This window comes from Haliotis rubra, unplaced genomic scaffold (assembly GCF_003918875.1).
Source record: "Haliotis rubra isolate DU_JTF1 unplaced genomic scaffold, ASM391887v1 Scf1639, whole genome shotgun sequence".
NCBI classification, from domain to species: domain Eukaryota; kingdom Metazoa; phylum Mollusca; class Gastropoda; order Lepetellida; family Haliotidae; genus Haliotis; species Haliotis rubra.
In genome coordinates, this window is record NW_025765602.1 from 51,253 (window position 1) to 75,788 (window position 24,536).

At 40.9% G+C, this 24,536-nt stretch overlaps 1 protein-coding gene across 4 annotated transcripts; it reads left to right on the plus strand.

Moving 5' to 3' along the window:
* Positions 1-11,372: 11,372 nt before the first annotated feature.
* On the plus strand, positions 11,373-23,282 carry LOC124271827. 4 transcript variants are annotated; one of them, XM_046706976.1, is made up of 7 exons: positions 11,373-11,436; positions 14,062-14,125; positions 14,794-14,902; positions 15,371-15,492; positions 17,477-17,612; positions 22,411-22,458; positions 23,138-23,282. In XM_046706976.1, exons 4-7 carry the CDS (start codon positions 15,451-15,453, stop codon positions 23,149-23,151), a joined length of 240 nt encoding a protein of 79 aa, XP_046562932.1. In that variant the 5' UTR covers positions 11,373-11,436; positions 14,062-14,125; positions 14,794-14,902; positions 15,371-15,450; the 3' UTR covers positions 23,152-23,282. The 4 variants fall into 4 exon arrangements, with proteins under 4 accessions (XP_046562932.1, XP_046562929.1, XP_046562930.1 ...); XM_046706973.1 differs by lacking the exon at positions 11,373-11,436 and adding an exon at positions 11,902-11,935; XM_046706974.1 differs by lacking the exon at positions 11,373-11,436 and adding an exon at positions 13,822-13,903.
* The last annotated feature ends 1,254 nt before the right edge of the window (positions 23,283-24,536 follow it).

Sequence of the window (24,536 nt, forward strand, 5' to 3'; positions counted from 1 at the left end):
TGTAATGTTGATAACAGTTGTAACGGAGATAACAGGTGTCTTGTAATGGTGATAACAGGTGTCTTGTAATGGTGATAACAGGTGTCTTGTAATGGTGATAACAGTTGTCTTGTAATGGCGATAACAGTTAACTTGTAATGGTGATAACAGTTGTCTTGTAATGTTGATAACAGTTGTAACGGAGATAACAGGTGTCTTGTAATGGTGATAACAGGTGTCTTGTAATGGTGATAACAGTTGTCTTGTAACGGTGATAACAGTTGTCTTGTAACGGTGATAACAGTTGTCTTGTAACGGTGATAACAGTTGTCTTGTAATGGTGATAACAGGTATCTTGTAATGGTGATAACAGTTGTCTTGTAACGGTGATAACAGTTGTCTTGTAATGGTGATAACAGGTGTCTTGTAACGGTGATAACAGTTGTCTTGTAATGGTGATAACAGTTGTCTTGTAATGGTGATAACAGGTGTCTTGTAATGGTGATAACAGGTGTCTTGTAACGGTGATAACAGTTGTCTTGTAACGGTGATAACAGTTGTCTTGTAACGGTGATAACAGTTGTCTTGTAATGGTGATAACAGGTGTCTTGTAATGGTGATAACAGTTGTCTTGTAACGGTGATAGCAGTTGTCTTGTAATGGTGATAACAGGTGTCTTGTAATGGTGATAACAGTTGTCTTGTAATGATGATAACAGTTGTCTTGTAACGGTGATAACAGTTGTCTTGTAATGGTGATATCAGTTGTCTTGTAACGGTGATAACAGTTGTCTTGTAATGGTGATAACAGGTATCTTGTAATGGTGATAACAGGTATCTTGTAAGGGTGATAACAGTTGTATTGTAACGGTGATAACAGTTGTCTTGTAATGGTACTGTGATAACAGGTATCTTGTAATGGTGATAACAGTTATCTTGTAAGGGTGATAACAGTTGTATTGTAACGGTGATAACAGTTGTCTTGTAATGGTGATAACAGGTGTCTTGTAATGGTGATAACTGGTGTCTTGTAACGGTGATAACAGTTGTCTTGTAATTGTGATAACAGCTATCTTGTAATGGTGATAACAGGTGTCTTGTAATGGTGATAACAGGTGTCATGTACGGTGATAACAGGTGTCTTGCAATGGTGATAACAGGTATCTAAGGCCGGGTGGGACAACTTGGGAATGGCCAGCGAGTCCTAACTTGACACATAGAAGGAAGCGAGCTACAAAGACATATTTTATATCATTGGAAAGATCTCGAGGAGATGAACCCAAAAAGTCCATGTGCCAGTGCGCGCACGTGTTCATAAGCTCACAAATGGGCTCTGAAAATGCATTTCTGCAGAAATTACTGGCAGAATTAATTTTTTCCGCAGAAATTTCTGGCAGATGTTTTTTTACCGCAGAAATTTCTGGCAGAATTGTGCAGAAATTTCTGGCAGAATTTTTTATTTCACTACCAGAATTATCTTAATTGAAAAATATTAGACACCATTTTAGGATAATTCAATATGGACTTTATTTAAATGATGTTACTTTCTCCTGTAAACAACTTCAAGTTGGAGGGGATAATGGTTCCCAGAAGTAGATCGCCGCACAAATCTTACAAGGCATATTTTAACATCTTATCAAGACGAAATGAAAATAAAAATAATATGGTGATTTTTTTATACATCTTTTATTCACGTTCTGTATAACATGAGTTTCACTGGACGAAGTTACAGTCATTTCATGTTAGACATGAGCCCTGTTGCCAAATGTTTCAGAGATAGATCCTCTCGGAGAAATATGTGTCCTATATATATATATAAATATTTGTCAGGGTTGAGATTGCGATCTGATGGGAGATTCTACCAGTAGAGACTTCGCAGTCTTTACCAGTATCCTACTAGTAGAGATTGAAATCGGATCCTACCTGTCAGATCCGATTCTACCAGTACAATTTCCAATTCAACTGGTAGAAACCCTGATTGTTCTGTAGGCAAACAACACTTTATTTGCTGAACAATAATATTCATTTGTTATGCATGTTATTTTAATATGTGAAAAATGTAAAGAAATTCAAATAATTCCATATCAATGTATCTCACTTTAATACAAATTGCATTAATTGATAATGTCCTAATCATGACCATTTTGTTGATACAAACTATGGTTTCACATATGAAAAAATCATATGTAGGATCAGAATGGAGCTTCCACTGGTAGAGATTGCAATTGCATAGGTTATTCTATATAATAAGTTTCTACCAGTACAGACTCCGCTTGCAATCTCTACCCTGGCATATATATCATCTCTCTATATATACATTGTATATAGTTTAGGTGAATTAATTCATGTATTCAAATCATTGAACGCTTATTATTAGCATATATTCTGAACAACATGAAAAACCCTCAGTCTTTTCCTATAAATATAAATGCATTCAATATGTTTGGACACATACTAGATACATAATAACAATATTTGATCATTTACATATTCCTAGAAATGCCTCCATCAACACGCTCAACATGACCAGCGTACCGAACTGAGATGATAAACAATACCTAAGCGACAATGTATCACTGTTCAAAGTGACAATACCCGAGAAAATCTAATTGTTTTCACACCTGATAATTTGTTGTTTATGGGGCTGTCCCTACAAGCGGCCACCGTCCCGGTTCGGTTGTCCCTGGTGGCCACAGCAATTAACAATTGCGTAATCCAGAGAGCGGCCACTCAGGGGAAAACACCAAAACAATGTCGGGTGGTGCCGCATGGACAATACACGTCTTTTGGGTTCTATCCAGTAGGTTTTATCGGTTCAGTTAAACACCAGATGATGATATTTTGTTGATTGTAGGAAGACATTAACAGAGAACTTTGTAATGAAACATACATTGGGTCCGCACAATTAAATTTCACAAGATATAACTTTATAAATATTCTCTTTCATGTATTCAAAATACTTTTTTTTCTAAACGATGCATAGTTTGATAGTTTATGCATGTATATTGTGGTATTACACAAATATGATATTAAGCAGCATGCGCAAACATATTTAAGTCATATGTCTGCACCCCCAAGTACTTACAATGTCGTATCGGAAATATTCATTGTCCTGCAGCAACAACAGGTGTGCATTGTCTGCCGATTTCAAATAACAATATCAACCGGCATACCATGCAGATTTTATGTGGTACAGGAAAAGGTAGGCAACGGCTCAGTGTCCAAGCAAACATATGTTGCTGGGTAATCTACGATAAGGGTTACTATAATTCATTGCAAATGACAAAACTCTATTAGAGAGGGGGTAATCATAATTATCAAAAGGAGCAGGTGCCCACTCTTTGCACAGATCAGACTTTACAGGGAATAAGTAAAACAACATGTAGGCGTGCATCAAAGGGATTAACAGCAACAACTATAGGATAGGGTAATAAAGCAGTGACAACAGGGGGAAGTCAAATGTCCAAGAGGTAGAAAATATACATGGCTGGAATGCTCTGCTAAGTTGTTGCTATCAGTTCATTGTATGCAGATGGGATGAGATATCCTTCATCTCTGTTGATGGAGGGCTTGTGTCCGCGGATTTGAACTGCTTAATCCATGTTGATGTATATATAAGTCTGCTACAGCACCTCAGTCTCGCTTGACAACGGTATAATAATCTATACTGAAACGCCGCATCCTATATAATATAGACGTTGTCATCCATGAAGCGAAAATGTGTTGAAGGAATGATATGAATGTAAGTCACTAACGTGAGGCTCTAAAATCATATGGTGGTGTGCAAATCATATGCGTTTAATTCGTGATTGGTATATTTTCTCATGATATCATTGTATGAATAATCGTTTCCTTTCACACTCGTATTACAACACAAATCATAAAATAGATAAGATCTATATATTATGATCTCGGTAGCAACAGCATGGAGCGTGTTGTTCAGTGACAAAACAATGTGAAAATTCATCGAGGAGATACTTTGTCCTTAACCACCTCAGCATATATACTATACTTCACAGCAATGACGATTTATCTCCTTTAGACAATGAAAACCTTATAAAATCCGTTCAGAATTACATAACTGAAACTAATCGCTTTACGGAATTCAAGTAACAACCTATAAACATAAAATGCACTTGGTGTCTTGTTCTTTATTTTATTTTCTTTATTTTCGTTTGTTTTGATTCATTCATTAATGTCCTAATGTCTGCTCCATAGAATTAAGTCAAGATAATAACGAACTATATGCGGAGAAGCATTGACATAGGCCATATGGCCTGTTTGCTAATCCTATTTTCATTTTGTTATGTCGTGTATTATGAAAAATGTAAACATTAATGGAAATTTTAAAAAATACTGTAATCACAATACTGTATAAATCTCGAACAACCTCTGCGTTTTGCAGGTATATATCGTAGCTCTTTCCAAACGTATTCATCAAGTTTCATTCACCATTTTATCCAAGAAAATTTTGACACCTTTTCGATAGAACGTAGACATTATAGTTTGTTGGACCACTGACTTCAAAATACTGACTTTATGCATTTCATTTGTGCAATGGTACATTATGTTTAGCACTATCTATGTGCACAAACCAGCCGTTTCAACACATTACCTGAAGAGATATTTTCATAAGCAAGTTTTGCTCTTTTACTGATCCAATGTATAGGTTGTTTATTGCAACGGCAGTGTTAGATAAACAAGAGATGTGGATGAATGAATCATTAGGACTGGTATATTTTCAAACAATTTAACACGATATTTTGTAGGAATCCTGGGTGACTAACATCATTTCAAAAAAATCAGTGGTGACTCGACATTCACAATTGTCTCTAATTTCCGAGGAATGCGACAGCAAAATTTCTAATAAAAACATACGGTCTTTTTGATAGCAACTTCTTGTTAATTGCATAGAGCAACGTTTCTGTGTAGGTTCTCACACCATGTTCAAGCTAACGGTGACAAAAACCAAGTGATTAGAATGATCGAATGCTGTGACAAACATCGTGTACTTGAATAACAAGGGGTAGATAATTGGACGAGGCCAGGTGGGAAGTAAGAACAATAAATAGCACAGCCATGAAGCCGATAAGCAGGACGGATTAAGTTGTAAAAACAGTCATAAAAAAACGGGTGCTGATTGAAGTCTATAGCTTGGTCAGCTCTTCGTAGGCTATGGTATGTAGTACCCTTCGTCAGTCACTACATTCACAGCGCTCGTCACACGTTGCTTTATGCAAAGAACAAGAAGTTGCTATTAAGAAGCCGCATGCTAGAATGCCAATGAAACATACAATCATAATTGCTGTTCATGACGTTGTTGTATAATTTGTATATATATATACAACCTACTTTATCTGACCTCGTACACCTGAAACATAGTGTATCGAATAGGTCCAACACAGAACTGAACCAAAACATCTAATGTCATGATGATATGAATTGCTTAAATTCCTCAAACCGGTCTTTGAGGTAATAACAGAAGTGTATATAGTTTTAGTTTCCTGATCATGAATCAGTTATTGTCATTCTGATGCAAATACCCCAAACCCAACAAGATCAGATCCAGATCAGTTGATCACACTGATTGCTAATTACCTAGAATAAACAAGAAGTGGCCCACACGCAGGTGTCTCATAAATTATCTGATACAGGTGAAAGGACGGTCAAATACACACTCTCCCAAATAATTAGCCATTACGAGTATTTACTTCTGGGAACCATTTCCCCTCCCACTTGAAGTTGTTTACAGGAGAAAACAACATCATTTGAAGAAAGTCCATATTGAATTATCCAAAGATGGTGTCTAATCATTTTCAATTAAGACATTTCTGGTAGTGAAATGAAAATTTCTGCCAGAAATTTCTGCGGGAAAAAAAAATTCTGCCAGAAATTTCTGCGGTAAAAAAAAAATCTGCCAGAAATTTCTGCGGAAAAAATTAATTCTGCCAGTAATTTCTGCAGAAATGCATTTTCAGAGCCCATTTGTGAGCTTATGAACACGTGAGCGCACTGGCACATGGACTTTTGGGTTCATCTCCTCGAGATCTTCCAATGATATAAATTATGTCTTTGTAGCTCGCTTCCTTCTGTGTGTCAAGTTAGGACTCGCTGGCCATTCCTAAGTTGTCCCACCCGGAGTTATCACATACCTTCAAGAACAAGAGTGCCGATGATGTGGACAACGGTGATTGCCTTACTATGAATGACACTAGAGACCCAGGGTAAGACAAACCTGCATCTCGATGTAACAGCGATCTCTGAAAATTCTCACTTTTTCCTCCACTATCAAAGAATCTTAGTCACTTGCTCACCTTGTCACTGAGCAGCTTTCAGCCAAGAATAGAATAGAAGGGGCGTCTAAAGGCGTCTTATCTTGTTTTGTTTTGTTTTTCCTGAGAAGATCGATTCCAGCTGTTTAAATCAATCCCTACTTAAGGCAGTTAACATATCATTTCGTACAACCCTGACCATTATAGACGACTACCTACACGGGTTCTAATCGTTCCCATCCTTCCAGCAACAGCCGGGACCATCCTTCCAGCAACAGCCGGGACCATCCTACAGCCCAGACGAGGGTTGACCTTACTCAGTCACCTTGGGTGGCAAAGAGAAGTGTCTTGGTCGCCTGGTGCCATATGTATAAGTAATACCAAGCAATATATGTCTGTGTGGTAGGTCATCAGTGTAAGTGTCCGATCCATCAACTCGTTAAGAGTGAGTGTGGTTTCATGACCCTCTTCGGTGAACCCCCAATGATGTGGTGCTGATACCCCAATAATGATAAATAGCAATTCTAACTTATGTCACATCGACTGACACAAACAGTGTGAAATAACCACAGGTGAAAGGGGAAAGGTGTGGTGAAAAAGGGAAGGTGTGGCGACGGAGAGGGAAGATGTGGCGACGGAGAGGGAAGATGTGGTGAAGGAGATTGAAGATGTGGTGCAGGTGCTCCCCTCTTCGCCATGTTATGCTGTATCCGTAAAGACACTCAAATCAAACGTTTCCTATGTTGCATGACATGTGTATTATCCTCAGCACTCTGGACACTTACACACCTTCTCCAAGATGTTCTTCCTCGTGAGGACTGAGAACAGACGCAGGCAGGACCTGTACTAGGACAATGAGGAGGTTGATGACGCCTTCAAGGCTTCATATACAGATGTGAGAAGCAGAAAAGCCTGAACATGTGTGATGATCCGTCCACACGTTGTCCCAGATGTGCTATCTGGAATAATAACATCCTATTCTAGTTTTTAGAACGGCTGATTGTATCCATTGTATCCTTTGCAGAACCGCAAAACAAGCTCTGTTGAAGCATAAGAAAAAAACTAACTCTCATTTACAGGTGTAACTTGGATGGTATGATTGACTTAAGCAATGTTGTGTAATACATTTCCCGTATCGCGGCCATGTATGCCTTTAGCTGAACGGGTTTTTGACCTTGACTATGAACTGGTGGGAACCTTGTGTCTGTGCAGATGACGGTGTTCTGGACAGCACTCTGAAACACCTTGTCCAACCAGGACACACGAACAGTGATAGGCAGCTTTTCAGGGCCGAGGTCGACGACTTGTTTAATACACTGGATTAATAAAACAAACACCTAAAACAAACGACCTTTTTGAATATAGCACTTGAAGGAAACAGTGAGCGAGTAATTTCACATGCAATGCGAAATGGTTGCTTTCTTAGGCTCTGATGTGATATGACAGAAACACACTCCTTTACACTGTCTCCATATCACCATCCTCTAAGCATGGTATAAAACATTCTGTTCAGTAGAATATTGAAGTCATGTTGTAAACATCTATAGTGTAATGTCAGATCTTTGTTGTCCTACTAATCATTATTGTGTTACTTGTGGGTCCCCAGTGTTACAACCATACAGTTAACGGGGAATCAGTCCCAAAGATTAACACTAGATGTGAAACCAGCAGATAACTAGAAATGTCTTGTAATTAACAACTGTCTTCTTCAAATGACTAAGTTCACAAATCAAAACAAATATATCACTATAGCAGTACAGCATGGTGTGGTAGTACAAAGTTAGAAGTCTAAATATAGCGCAAAAGGCTTAACACTGCCTCATAACAATTGTACTGATACATCTTCACTGTCACACTCTAATCATATTCACACATGGGGTGGTGGGATAGCCTAGTGGTTAAAGCGTTCGCTCGTCGCGCCGAAGACCCGGGTTCCATTCCTTACATGGGTCCATTGTGTGAAACCCATGGCCCCCAGCCGTGATATTGCTGGAATATTGCTAAAAGCATACTCACTCACTCATACTCTCATATCATTAGCATACAGTTCGCTGCTTTGTCATATCGCCAGTGATATGATCAACGTAAGACTGCTTTTCCCATGGATTGACATGTTGTAGGCAATGGTTTCTTAAATAGATTACGTTGAAGTGAGTGAGGCGTCTGACTTTGTGTGCTGGCGATTAGGTGCCTGACTCTGTGGGTGTGGGTTCGAATCCCGGATGGGACTCAACCCAGAAAGTACTAGAATCTGTACTTTACCCAGAAAGTGTAATCCCAAATATAACATATGTCACAGTGAGGATATAAGATTGAAATATTAAGGTGAAGGTATCCGCCTCTGATGTGTACTATGGCCTGGTTGGTCTGTTTGAGACTGTTTCAGTAAGCGCTACCAGACTGTACAATACTACATCCTTTCTCTGAACGGGCGAGCTATTTCATTTACAGCATACATGTTAAGTGAACCATTTCGTGATACTTTCAAATGGTCGGCACTCCCCTTACTGAGTTGCGACCACAGATAACCACGTGTTACATGACGTCACAATCCTTCACCATCAGCGTGTTCCGGGTATCCAGGACAATGCACTGATACTGGCCAGAAATGTGAGGAGTCCACAGACAGATACACGCTATTGTATAACAGGCAACTCTTGTCGTATGTCAGCTCACAGATGGTGGCTTTTCATGATTTCACAATATCATTTTCCACTTCGTATATGCCATAATACATTTTATAGATTACCCATTTGAGGTAGCATAGATACAATCAGTATAATGACTATAACAGCTTGTAAAGAGGATGTAAAGGTTTTACAACTTATGTTCATCTCGGTTAAATGTTGGGTTTTTTTACTTATAAACGCATAATAAGACGTGTTATTGCCCGATCCGTTGTGTTTTGGGTTACTTCATTACCACCACAGGCGTAGTGATAAAAATGCATGCACTTACCTATATGCATGAAAATATATTTGTTCTATTAACATTTTTATTCTATTTAATACTTTCGATTAACAATTTAATGTTATATTAACCGAGGAGCAAAGGAAACAGTACATGACTTCATCATATGCTTGATTATCAAGTGACAATATAGATATTATATATGAACTGTACTGGTACTGTATTTAATTTAAACCTTTTAAAATTATAAATCCAATTCGCATGATACACAACTAGTAGTGGATAGCTCAGACATCTCTGTTTGAAAATCAATAAACTTGTTTTTTTCGGCACAAACTTACAATATTTCAATCAGTGTAGGGTCATATGATTGGAAATTCATTTCACAGTCATCATTTACTCTTATGCATAATTGACCATTCACAGATTACTTTATAAACTGTTGGAAGGATGATCAATAATAGGCATAATCAAATTTAACAACAGTTCTTTCAATTTTCATAAACAAAACAAAACAACAACAGCAAAAAAATATAATCGCTCTTGTCCCTATGATTATTCATTTCCGTTGAAGCGTGGTGTAGTGTGTTGTAGTGTGATGTAGTGTGTTGTAGTGTGATGTAGTGTGCTGTAGTGTGGTGTAGTGTATTGTTGTGTGATGTAGTGTGTTGTAGTGTGATGTAGTGTGTTGTAGTGTGTTGTAGTGTGGTGTAGTGCGTTGCAGTGTGGTGTAGTGTGGTGTAGTGTGTTGTAATGTGGTGTAGTGCGTTGTAGTGTGGTGTAGAGCGTTGTAGTGTAGTGTAGTGCGTTGTAGTGTGTTGTAGTGTATTGTTGTGTGATGTAGTGTGTATTAGTGTGGTGTAGTGTATTGTTGTGTGATGTAGTGTGTTGTAGAGTGATGTAGTGTGTTGTAGTGTGGTGTAGTGTGTTGTAGTGTAAGGTGTGGTGTAGTGTGGTGTAGTGTATTGTTGTGTGATGTAGTGTGTTGTAGTGATGTAGTGTGTTGTAGTGTATTGTTGTGTGATGTAGTGTGTTGTAGTGTGTTGTAGTGTGATGTAGTGTATTGTTGTGTGATGTAGTATGTTGTAGTGTGTTGTAGTGTGTTGTAGTGTGGTGTAGTGCGTTGTAGTGCGTTGTAATGTGGTGTAGTGTGATGTAGTGCGTTGTAGTGTGGTGGAGTGTGTTGTAGTGTGCTTTAGTGTGGTGTGGTGTGATGTAGTGTGATGTAGTGTCTTGTAGTGAGTTGTGTCGTGTAGTGTGATATAATGTGTTGTATTGTGTTGTAGTGTGTGTAATGTGGTGTAGTGTGATGTAGTGTGAGTGTAGTGTGGTGGTGTGTGGTGTAGTGTGTGGTGTAGTGTGGTGTAGTGTGTTGTATTGTGATGTAGTGCATTGTAGTGTGGTGTAGTGTGTGTGGTGTAGTGTGTTGTAGTGTGATGTAGTGCGTTGTAGTGTGGTGTAGTTTGTTGTAGTGTGATGTAGTGTGGTGTAGTGTGATGTAGTGTGTTGTAGTGTGATGTAGTGTGATGTAGTGTGGTGTAGTGTGGTGTAGTGTGATGTAGTGTGATGTAGTGTGTTGTAGTGTGGTGTAGTGTGATGTAGTGTGTAGTGTAGTGTGATGTAGTGTTGTAGTGTGAGTGTGCGTTGTAGTGTAGTGTTGTAGTGTAGTGTGGTGTAGTGTGGTGTAGTGTGATGTAGTGTGGTGTAGTGTGATGTAGTGTGTTGTAGTGTGGTGTAGTGCGTTGTAGTGTGAGTGTAGTGTGGTGTAGTGTGATGTAGTGTGTTGTAGTGTGATGTAGTGTGATGTAGTGTGATGTAGTGCGTTGTAGTGTGGTGTATTGTAGTGTGTTGTAGTGTGGTGTAGTGTGGTGTAGTGTATTGTTGTGTGATGTAGTGTGTTGTAGTGTGATGTAGTGTGGTGTAGTGTGTTGTAGTGTGATGTAGTGTGTTGTAGTGTGATGTAGTGTGTTGTAGTGTGGTGTAGTGTGATGTAGTGTGTTGTAGAGTGGTGTAGAGATCAGTAACGGGTATATTAGCGTTATCAAATACACTGGTCAAAGTCAGGATAATCATGAATATAATACTATGAAATTGGTATCCTCTTTGTCCCTCATCCCAGATCAACATGTCCGTGTAGAAACAGATCCTTTGATAAACTTGTCCTGCTGTTGCCTTGTGCTGTAACTGTAGACGTCAGTGGAGATAGAGAGATCATAGTGCCGTATATAACAGCTCACAGAAGGCTGTGTTGCTGAACAGACCGGACGCATACTGCGGTAAGTACAACCTTCTGGTCTTTACACTCTCACGAGAACACATTGGTTTGTACGTACTATACAGGATTAAATTGTGCCTACATTTGAGCGATGGAGTGAGTCAAATTTAGTCAGTACTTTATATCCTCATTAGAATAAGGTATATATAATATTAAAGCATATAAAACCTGTCGTGACGGACAGTTTGGTTTTAAATCAAGGATAAGAAAGTGAAAGACTATTTTCTGTCTTTACAACAGAAAGAATGTTCATTGGTCGCCAGCAGCTACAGGGCTATACTACATCAACTTCCGGCACCTGACTACAGCTTAAACACTACCAAATGCTGTGTGGCTATATCAAATATATGTAGAAAAAAACCATATTACCTTATATGAGTTAGGTAAAGACCCACTCTGTTTCAGATATAGTAGGTCGTGTCTGCTTAATGTGGGAGGGAAACCCGAAGTGACGCAGGTCGTTTACTACCTCACAGAAACCCACGAGCAGGGGTATGACGGTGATGAATCTAGAAACGTGATTGTGGCAACCCGAGTATCTTTTATGATATACACATTCTATTGGGTATAATGTTACTTTAAAGCTCACTTTAATCGGCATATTTATTACAGTCACGTCAGATAAATTTTGTAGCATAATTTGATATTTTCTATTTCAGATCAGAATGTTGTATGTGCTTGCGATAAGTTTCTGTGTAGTTCCTCTCTGGGCAGGGAATATGGGTAAGTCAGATCAGAATAGTGTACCTGCAATCTGTGTGTAGTTCCTCTCTGGGCAAGGGGATATAGGTAAGTCAGATCAGAAGAGTGTACCTGTAATCTGTGTGTAGTTCCTCCCTGGGCAGGGAATATAGGTAAGTCAGATCAGAAGAGTGTACCTGTAATCTGTGTGTAGTTCCTCTCTGGGCAAGGGGATATAGGTAAGTCAGATCAGAAGAGTTTACCTGTAATCTGTGTGTAGTTCCTCTCTGGGCAAGGGGATATAGGTAAGTCAGATCAGAAGAGTGTACCTGTAATCTGTGTGTAGTTCCTCTCTGGGCAAGGGAATATTGGTAAGTCAGATCAGAATAGTGTACCTGTAATCTGTGTGTAGTTCCTCTCTGGGCAGGGAATATAGGTAGAGATCAGATCAGAAGAGTGTACCTGTAATCTGTGTGTAGTTCCTCTCTGGGCAGTGGAATATAGGTGAAAGTCAGATCAGAATAGTGTACCTGTAATCTGTGTGTAGTTCCTCTCTGGGCAAGGGGGAATATAGGTAAGTCAGATCAGAAGAGTGTACCTGTAATCTGTGTGTAGTTCCCTCTGGGCGGGGATATGGGAAAGTCAGATCAGAAGTACTAAGTGTACCTGTAATCTGTGTGTGGTTCCTCTCTGGGCAGGGGAATATAGGGAAAGTCAGATCAGAATAGTGTACCTGTAATCTGTGTGTGTGTTCACTCTCTGGGCAGGAATATAGGTAAGTCAGATCAGAAGAGTGTACCTGTAATCTGAGTGTAGTTCCTGTCTGGGCAAGGGTATATAGGAAAGTCAGATCAGAAGAGTGTACCTGTAATCTGTGTGTAGTTCCTCTCTGGGCAAGGGAATATAGGTCAGTCAGATCAGAATAGTGTACCTGTAATCTGTGTGTAGTTCCTCTCTGGGCAGGGAATATAGGTAAGTCAGATCAGAATAGTGTACCTGTAATCTGTGTGTAGTCCATCTCTGGGCAGGGAATATAGGTGAGTCAGATCAGAATAGTGTACCTGTAATCTGTGTGTAGTTCCTCTCTGGGCAGGGAATATAGGTAAGTCAGATCAGAATAGTGTACCTGTAATCTGTGTGTAGTTCCTCTCTGGGCAAGGGAATATAGGTAAGTCAGATCAGAAGAGTGTACCTGTAATCTGTGTGTAGTTCCTCTCTGGGCAAGGGGATATAGGTAAGTCAGATCAGAAAAGTGTACCTGTAATCTGTGTGTAGTTCCTCTCTGGGCAGAACCTTCTGGTCTTTACACTCTCACGAGAACACATTGGTTTGTACGTACTATACAGGATTAAATTGTGCCTACATTTGAGTGATGGAGTGCGTCAAATTTAGTCAGTACTTTATATCCTCATTAGAATAAGGTATATATAATATTAAAGCATATAAAACCTGTCGTGACGGACAGTTTGGTTTTAAATCAAGGATAAGAAAGTGAAAGACTATTTTCTGTCTTTACAACAGAAAGAATGTTCATTGGTCGCCAGCAGCTACAGGGCTATACTACATCAACTTCCGGGACCTGACTACAGCTGAAACACTACCAAATGCTGTGTGGCTATATCACATATATGTAGAAAAGAAACATATTAACATATATGAGTTAGGTAAAGACCCACTCTGTTTCAGATATAGTAGGTCGTGTCTGCTTTATGTGGGAGGAAAACCCGAAGTGACGCAGGTCTCGGCCGTTTACTACCTCACAGAAACCCAGGAGCAGGGGTATGACGGTGATGAATCCAGAAACGTGATTGTGGCAACCCGAGTATCTTTTATGACATACACATTCTACTGGTTATAATGATACTTTAAAGCTTACTTTAATCGGCATATTTATTACGGTCAAGCCAGAGAACTTTGTAGCATAATGTGATATTTTCTATTTCAGATCAGAATGTTGTATGTGCTTGCGATAAGTCTCTGTGTAGTCCCTCTCTGGGCAGTGAATATAGGTAAGTCAGATCAGAATATTATACTTGTAATCTGTGTGTAGTCCCTCTCTGGGCAGTGAATACAGGTAAGTGAGATCAGAATATTGTACCTGTAATCTGTGTGTAGTCCCTCTCTGGGCAGTGAATACAGGTAAGTCAGATCAGAATAGTGTACCTGTAATCTGTGTGTAGTCCCTCTTTGGGCAGTGAATACAGCTAAGTCAGATCAGAATAGTGTACCGGTAATCTGTGTGTAGTCCCTCTCTGGGCAGTGAATACAGGTAAGTCAGATCAGAATAGTGTACCTGTAATCTGTGTGTAGTCCCTCTTTGGGCAGTGAATACAGCTAAGTCAGATCAGAATAGTGTACCGGTAATCTGTGTGTAGTCCCTCTCTGGGCAGTGAATACAGGTAAGTCAGATCAGAATAGTGTACCTGTAACCCGTGTGTAGTCAGATGTGTGCAGTCAGACTTTCAATGTCGACTGCTGTGTAGAATTGCAGAGATTCCGCTGCCCCCAAATAAAAATCAGGCGTTATGAAACTATTTTTCTTTTCCACCACCACCAGTTGTAAAGACATTTACCAATATATGTTTAACTCAATCGAGAAAAATGACGAACATACTGTCATTTAAATGATAATCAATGTTGTGTCTTAGTTGTTTTGAGTTTGCTATTGCGTGTTCAGTGCCCCCGGCGCGGTTTGCTCCGCCCGTGAAGAAACCCGGGTTTGGAAACAAGGCCAAGCCAGTCATCCAGCCCTTCTTCGCTCCCGTCTCCATCAGCGGCAATCAGTAGTGAGTACACCACCTTCATTACATGTATACATGTTACCTGCAGTACATACTGACACACCTGTCCTTGGTTACACCATATGTGTACCTACATATATAGAGGACATAACACAATGGAAACTTCAGGAAGCTAGGTGAGGACACAAACACACGCATACGCACACACGCACACACGCATACACACTGTCACAACCTACACGAAGCATGCTGAAGTCTAATGTCGGTCTTTATGGGGTTTACCAGAGTACTGGTGTGGATGTTTAGTTTCGTTATACATTGAAATGTGGCGATTGTCAAATTTAACCCAGATACAGGACTGTAAGGTAGCCATGAAGCCATACTTGGTGTCGTCGTGACTACCCAGCCACACTCACTCCCCCATTTCGCTCAGTTAGATAGTTACTCACTCACTGTAGGAGTCAAGTTGATGATCCTGTGTTTGCGTCATGCTTGTCCTTGTCTCCCACACAGCCGGCTGTCCAACATCATCCTCATCTCCAAGATGGCCTTCTTCACAAAGTTCGACCTTAACAATAACTTCGTCTTAACTGATGACGAGATTAAAGCCGCTTTCACCAAATATGACGCCAATGGTGAGTGAACCAGCCTTGTAGGTTGTTTCCATGGCGACTTAGCAGCTCAATATGTCACCGAGAACCTGTTCTAATATGTATTGATAGCTGACATTAATCATTAATTGAATCAAACCCAGATATGCATATTCTCAGAAACTCGGTTTCGCCGTTACATCAAACCATGATCACAGCAACTGAGCCGGTTACCAATTTCGGTCAAGGAGGTACAGTGAGAGGCATATAATAGACAGATGCAGTCAGGGGATACAAGTGTAGAGTGGTCCAATAAGAGAGTACACCTGTAGAGTGGTCCACACTAGGGGATACAAATGTAGAATGGTCCAGTCAGGGGGTACACCTGTAACCGGTCCAATCAGGATGTACATTGTGGACTGGACCAGTCAGGGTGTAGACTGTAGACTGGACTAATCAGGGTGTACACTGTAGACTGCACTCATCAGGGTGTAGACTGTAGACTGGACCAATCAGGGTGTAGACTGTAGACTGGACTAATCAGGGTGTACACTGTAGACTGGACCCATCAGGGTGTACACTGTAGCCTGGACTAATCAGGGTGTACACAGTAGACTGGACCCATCAGGGTGTACACTGTAGACTGGACCAATCAGGGTGTACACTGTAGACTGGACTAATCAGGGTGTACATTGTAGACTGGACCCATCAGGGTGTACACTGTAGACAAGACCAATCAGGGTGTAGACTGTGGACTGGGCCAATCAGGGTGTACACTGTAGACTGGACCAATCAGGGTGTACACTGTAGACTGGACCAACCAGGGTGTACACAGTAGACTGGACCAAGCAGGGTGTACACTGTAGACTAGACCAATCAGGGTGTACACAGTAGACTGGACCAAGCAGAGTGTACACCGTAGACCGGACCAATCAGGGTGTAGACTGTGGACTGGGCCAATAAGGGTGTAGACTGTAGACTAGACCAATCAGGGTGTACACTGTAGACTGGACCAATCAGGGTGTAGACTGTAGACTGGACCAATCAGGGTGTAGACTGTAGACTGGACTAATCAGGGTGTACACTGTAGACTGGACCCATCAGGGTGTACACTGTAGCCTGGACTAATCAGGGTGTACACAGTAGACTGGACCCATCAGGGTGTACACTGTAGACTGGACCAATCAGGGTGTACACTGTAGACTGGACTAATCAGGGTGTACATTGTAGACTGGACCCATCAGGGTGTACACTGTAGACAAGACCAATCAGGGTGTAGACTGTGGACTGGGCCAATCAGGGTGTACACTGTAGACTGGACCAATCAGGGTGTACACTGTAGACTGGACCAACCAGGGTGTACACAGTAGACTGGACCAAGCAGGGTGTACACTGTAGACTAGACCAATCAGGGTGTACACAGTAGACTGGACCAAGCAGAGTGTACACCGTAGACCGGACCAATCAGGGTGTAGACTGTGGACTGGGCCAATAAGGGTGTAGACTGTAGACTAGACCAATCAGGGTGTACACTGTAGACTGGACCAATCAGGGTGTAGACTGTAGACTGGACCAATCATGGTGTACACTGTAGACTGGACCAATCATGGTGTACACTGTAGACTGGGCCAATCAGGGTGTAGACTGTAGACTGGACCAATCAGGGTGTAGACTGTGGACTGGACCAATCGGGGTGTACACTGTAGACTGTTAGGCAGTCCTTATTTCAATTCGAGGCCCGTTTAGTATATAATCTAGGTTTCAACATGTGTCTAGTATTCCCGCCATGCAGGGTATCTGACTTCTAAGCCGCTTATTCAGAAATGGGAAGACAAGTAAAGTGCAGGTTGTGTTTTCAGTAAAAATGGAAGCCTTGCTTTTTGGTACCTAGCGTACATTCACTAGTCATACTGCCACCTGATTTTCAAGGTCGTCTTTACAGTGGATCCACGGTGACGTCACTGTAACAGGGGACAGAGTCCCGGACAACATGGTACATCTCCTATAAATGACACTTATATATGATCAGGTGATGGTGTTCTGGGACGATGACGAAATGAGCACCCTCAATCTGGACACCCTGAAGGCTGCTGCCGACGCCGACAGTGATGGCGAGGTTACTCGAGACGAATTCAATGACGTCTTCACCAAAATGGACATCAATGGTAAGCTCCTCAATATTGCCTTTAATGCCGCGGCGAGTGTTATCAGTGAAACCCGTGGATGTGTACTGAAAATGTCGAGGCTGCGGAAATTACTATACACATGGCTGATTGTATTGTGTTTATTTCATTTGGATCAATCTGAATGTTGTATCATGTCTGCAATGTCAATAGAAACCAGGAAATTGCTCATAGCCATGTTTGAATCATATGCAAGTGGTTCTTGGCTACTTGAAATTTGGCCAATTTCTGTCGATTATTTGACCTGTGTTCTTACCACAACCCGTAAACAGCCACCATGATACAACAGAACAAATATAATTGCTCAATGTTTTCTAATCAACGAAGCACAGTACCACTATCTGCCGCATGGCCTGAAATGTTACCACGGATTGAATGTGAGTGAAGTTACCACTGTCTGTGAAACATATGACTATTGACTGTATGCTAGTGATGTTACCATTGACTGTATGCTGCTGATGTTACGACGGACTGCATGCTGGTGATGTTACCATTGACTGTATCCTCGTGATGTTACCATTGACTGTATGCTGGTGATGTTACCATTGGCTGTATGCTAGAGATGTTACGACGGACTGCATGCTGGTGATGTTACCATTGGCTGTATGCTAGAGATGTTACGACGGACTGCATGCTGGTGATGTTACCATTGACTGTATGCTAGTGATGTTACCATTGACTGTATGCTGGTGATATTACTATGGACTGTATGCTGGTGATGTTACCATTGACTGTATGCTGGTGATGTTACCATTGACTGTATGCTGGTGATGTTACCATTGACTGTATGCTGGTGATATTACTATGGACTATATGCTGGTGATGTTACCATAGACTGTATGCTGGTGATGTTACCATTGACTGTATCTGGTGATGTTACCATTGACTGTATGCTAGAGATGTTACGACGGACTGCATGCTGGTGATGTTACCATTGACTGTATGCTAGTGATGTTACCATTGACTGTATGCTGGTGATATTACTATGGACTATGCTGGTGATGTTACCATTGACTGTATGCTGGTGATGTTACCATTGACTGTATGCTGGTGATATTACTATGGACTATATGCTGGTGATGTTACCATTGACTGTATGCTGGTGATGTTACCATTGACTGTATCTGGTGATGTTACCATTGACTGTATGCTGGTGATGTTACCATTGACTGTATGCTAGTGATGTTACCATTGACTGTATGCTAGTGATGTTACCATTGACTATATGCTGGTGATATTACTATGGACTGTATGCTGGTGATGTTACCATTGACTGTATGCTGGTGATGTTACCATTGACTGTATCCTCGTGATGTTACCATTGACTGTATGCTGGTGATGTTACCATTGACTGTATCTGGTGATGTTACCATTGACTGTATGCTAGTGATGTTACCATTGACTGTATGCTAGTGATGTTACCATTGACTGTATGCTGGTGATGTTACCATTGACTGTATTCTGGTGATGTTACGACGGGCTGTATGCTGGTGATGTTACCATTGACTGTATCTGGTGATGTTACCATTGACTGTATGCTGGTGATGTTACCATTGACTGTATGGTAGTGATGTTACCATTGACTCTTTGCTAGTGAAGTTACCATTGACTGTATGCTGGTGATGTTACCATTGACTGTATACTAGTGATGTTACCATTGACTGTATACTAGTGATGTTACCATTGACTGTATGCTAGTGATGTTACCATTGACTGTATGCTAGTGATGTTACCATTGACTGTATACTAGTGATGTTACCATTGACTGTATGCTAGTGATGTTACCATTGACTGTATACTAGTGATGTTACCATTGACTGTATGCTAGTGATGTTACCATAGACTGTATGCTGGTGATGTTACCATTGACTGTATGCTAGTGATGTTACCATTGACTGTATGCTAGTGATGTTACCATTGGCTGTATGCTAGTGATGTTACCATTGGCTGTATACTAGTGATGTTACCATTGACTGTATGCTAGTGATGTTACCATTGACTGTATGCTAGTGATGTTACCATTGACTGTATGCTGGTGATGTTACCATTGACTGTATTCCGGTGATGTTACGACGGGCTGTATGCTGGTGATGTTACCATTGACTGTATCTGGTGATGTTACCATTGACTGTATGCTGGTGATGTTACCATTGACTGTATGGTTATGATGTTACCATTGACTCTTTGCTAGTGATGTTACCATAGACTGTATGCTGGTGATGTTACCATTGACTGTATGCTGGTGATGTTACCATTGACTGTATACTAGTGATGTTACCATTGACTGTATCCTGGTGATGTTACCATTGACTGTATACTAGTGATGTTACCATTGACTGTATCCTGGTGATGTTACCATTGACTGTATGCTAGTGATGTTACCATTGACTGTATGCTGGTGATGTTACCATTGACTGTATGCTGGTGATGTTACCATTGACTGATGTTACCATTGACTGTATGCTGGTGATGTTATGTACCATTGACTGCTGGTGATGTTACCATTGACTGTATCCTGGTGATGTTACCATTGACTGTATCCTGTGATGTTACCATTGACTGTATGCTGGTGATGTTACCATTGACTGATATCCTGTATGTGGTGATGTTACCATTGACTGTATGCTAGTGATGTTACCATTGACTGTATCCTGGTGATGTTACCATTGACTGTATGCTGGTGATGTTACCATTGACTGTATCCTGGTGATGTTACCATTGACTGTATCCTGGTGATGTTACCATTGACTATATGCTGGTGATGTTACCATTGACTGTATACTGGTGATGTTACCATAGACTGTATGCTGGTGATAATAACCATTGACTGTATGCTGGTGATGTTACCATTGACTGTATGCTGGTGATGTTACCATTGACTGTATGCTAGTGATGTTACCATTGACTGTATGCTGGTGATGTTACCATTGACTGTATGCTGGTGATGTTACCATTGACTGTATGCTGGTGATGTTACCATTGACTGTATGCTGGTGATGTTACCATTGACTGTATCCTGGTGATGTTACCATTGACTGTATGCCAGGTGATGTTACCATTGACTGTATTGACATGCCAGTATACCACTGACTGGTGATGTTACCATTGACTGTATGCTGGTGATGTTACCATATGACCTGTACTGCTAGTGATAGTTACCATTGACTGTATGCTGGTGATGTTACCATAGACTGTATCCTGGTGATGTTACCATTGACTGTATGCTAGTGATGTTACCATTGACTGTATCCTGGTGATGTTACCATTGACTGTATGCTGGTGATGTTACCATTGACTGTATGCTGGTGATGTTACCATTGACTGTATGTATACCCCTGGTGATGTTACCATTGACTGTATGCTGGTGATGTTACCATTGACTGTATCCTGGTGATGTTACCATTGACTGTATCCAGGTGATGTTATGATGTTACCATTGACTGTATGGTGATGTTACCATTGACTGTATACTGGTGATGTTACCATTGACTGTAGACATTGACTGTATGCCGGGTGATGTTACCATTGACTGTGATAATACCATTGACTGTATGACTGCAGAGATGTTACCATAGACTGTATCCTGGTGATGTTACCATTGACTGTATGCTAGTGATGTTACCATTGACTGTATCCTGGTGATGTTACCATTGACTGTATGCTAGTGATGTTACCATTGACTGTATGCTGGTGATGTTACCATTGACTGTATCCTGGTGATGTTACCATTGACTGTATACCATTGACTGTAGGTGATGTTACCATTGACTATATGCTGGTGATGTTACCATTGACTGTATACTGGTGATGTTACCATTGACTGTATGCTGGTGATATGTTACCATTGACTGTATGCTGGTGATGTTACCATTGACTGTATGCTAGTGATGTTACCATTGACTGTATGCTGGTGATGTTACCATTGACTGTATGCTGGTGATGTTACCATTGACTGTATGCTAGTGATGTTACCATTGACTGTATGCTCGTGATGTTACCATTGACTGTATGCTGGTGATGTTACCATTGACTGTATGCTGGTGATGTTACCATTGACTGTATACTCGTGATGTTACCATTGACTGTATGCTAGTGATGTTACCATTGACTGTATGCTGGTAATGTTACCATTGACTGTATGCTAGTGATGTTACCATTGACTGTATACTCGTGATGTTACCATTGACTGTATGCTGGTGATGTTACCATTGACTGTATACTCGTGATGTTACCATTGACTGTGATGCTAGTGATGTTACCATTGACTGTATAGATGCTGTATGCTGGTAATGTTACCATTGACTGTATGCTAGTGATGTTACCACTGACTGTATGCTGGTGATGTTACCATTGACTGTATGCTAGTGATGTTACCATTGACTGTATGCTGGTGATGTTACCATTGACTGTATGGTAGTGATGTTACCATTGACTGTATACTCGTGATGTTACCATTGACTGTATACTCGTGATGTTACCATTGACTGTATGCTAGTGATGTTACCATAGGCTGTATGCTGGTAATGTTACCATTGACTGTATGCTAGTGATGTTACCACTGACTGTATGGTAGTGATGTTACCATTGACTGTATGCTAGTGATGTTACCATTGACTGTATGTGAATGATGTTACTACTGTCATTCAGCCAGTGTTTACCTCGTTCTTGTTGATGCTCTAGGTGCCGTTGTACAACGCGATCTTAACGCCTTAACATAGACTTAAGGTAGTCTTAGCGCTCAGGTTGTTTCGTACAACAGCTCCCTGACCTTACTTTTCAGGTAACGACAGCCTGTATGTCGGCGAGGTGTATGCCTACCTCAAACACAGTGAGTACCCGACTTCTCTTCCCCATGTAGTTACTGCAGGTCTAACGTATAGTAGAGGCAGGTCTAACGTATAGTAGAGGCAGGTCTAACGTATAGTAGAGGCAGGTCTAACGTATAGTAGAGGCAGGTCTAACGTATAGTAGAGGCAAGTCTCACGTATAGTAGAGGTAAGTCTGACGTATAGTAGAGGCAAGTCTAACGTATAGTAGAGGCAAGTCTAACGTATAGTAGAGGCAGGTCTAACGTATAGTAGAGGCAGGTCTAACGTATAGTAGAGGCAGGTCTAACGTATAGTAGAGGCAGGTCTAACGTATAGTAGAGGCAAAGTGAGGCATCCATCATTTCAAGAAGGTCTAAAGTCTGTGAACAAGTCACAACAATTAAAGACACTACACGGAGCTAATCATTCTCTCTTGAACTGTTGTACACGATGAGGTCGAATATTCCATTTATATTTCTCTGGTAAAGGTTATTTTTAATTACCTCGGTTTAATAATTTCACAAATATACACAGCAGATATTCTACAATTCCGACATACATAGTTCAGTCATTCTGTTCGAACATCATCCGCGCAGTTCTCAAACAACTTTGTTAAAACCGATGTGAAGTAACAGTGAAAGTGGGGTCTGGGAAAATGTTTGAGTTCCTTCTCTTCAGCATGTGTTTGTTTGATTCCAGACAACTTCATTTAATCTTCCCCGATGAACATCACGGTATCTGCGACGAGTTTGGCAGTCATCCGTTCTCCGACAGGACAGTGACTTCACGTGTCCATTATCCAGCACCGTGTACTACCAGTGGTAATACATACGCTATAAGTGTCCACTGTCTTGTTGTCAATATCCAGCACCGTGTACTACCAGTGGTAATACATACGCTATAAGTGTCCACTGTCTTGTTGTCAATATCCAGTACCGTGTACTACCAGTGGTAATACATACGCTATAAGTGTCCACTGTCTTGTTAATCAATATCCTTGTTGTCAATATCCAGCACCACCGTGGTAATACATACGCTATAAGTGTCCACTGTCTTGTGGTATATACATAGTGCTATAAGTGTCCACTGTGTCTTGTCAATATCCAGCACCGTGTACTACCAGTGGTAATACATACGCTATAAGTGTCCACTGTCTTGTTGTCAATATCCAGCACCGTGTACTCCCAGTGGTAATACATACGCTATAAGTGTCCACTGTCTTGTTGTCAATATCCAGCACCGTGTACTACCAGTGGTAATACATACGCTATAAGTGTCCACTGTCTTGTTGTCAATATCCAGCACCGTGTACTCCCTGTGGTAATACATACGCTATAAGTGTCCACTGTCTTGTTGTCAATATCCAGCACCGTGTACTACGCTATAAGTGTCCAGTGGTAATACATACGCTATAAGTGTCCACTGTCTTGTTGTCAATATCCAGCACCGTGTACTCCCAGTGGTAATACATACGCTATAAGTGTCCACTGTCTTGTTGTCAATATCCAGCACTGTGTACTCCCAGTGGTAATACATACGCTATAAGTGTCCACTGTCTTGTTGTCAATATCAGCAGCACCAGTGGTGTACATACGCCCAGTCTTGTTGTCAATATACACTGTGTACTCCCAGTGGTAATACATACGCTATAAGTGTCCACTGTCTTGTTGTCAATATCCAGCACCGTGTACTCCCTGTGGTAATACATACGCTATAAGTGTCCACTGTCTTGTTGTCAATATCCAGTACCGTGTACTACCAGTGGTAATACATATGCTATAAGTGTCCACTGTCTTGTTGTCAATATCCAGCACTGTGTACTCCCAGTGGTAATACATACGCTATAAGTGTCCACTGTCTTGTTGTCAATATCCAGTACCGTGTACTCCCAGTGGTAATACATACGCTATAAGTGTCCACTGTCGTGTTGTCAATATCCAGCACCGTGTACTCCCAGTGGTAATACATACGCTATAAGTGTCCACTGTCTTGTTGTCAATATCCAGTACCGTGTACTCCCAGTGGTAATACATACGCTATAAGTGTCCACTGTCTTGTTGTCAATATCCAGCACCGTGTACTCCCAGTGGTAATACAT

Coding starts and splice junctions, on each gene's coding strand:
- LOC124271827 (XM_046706973.1), top strand. Junction 14,126..14,793: donor TCTCTGGGCAGTGAATATAG/GTAAGTCAGATC, acceptor TTGCGTGTTCAG/TGCCCCCGGCGCGGTTTGCT. Junction 14,903..15,370: donor TCCATCAGCGGCAATCAGTA/GTGAGTACACCA, acceptor TCTCCCACACAG/CCGGCTGTCCAACATCATCC.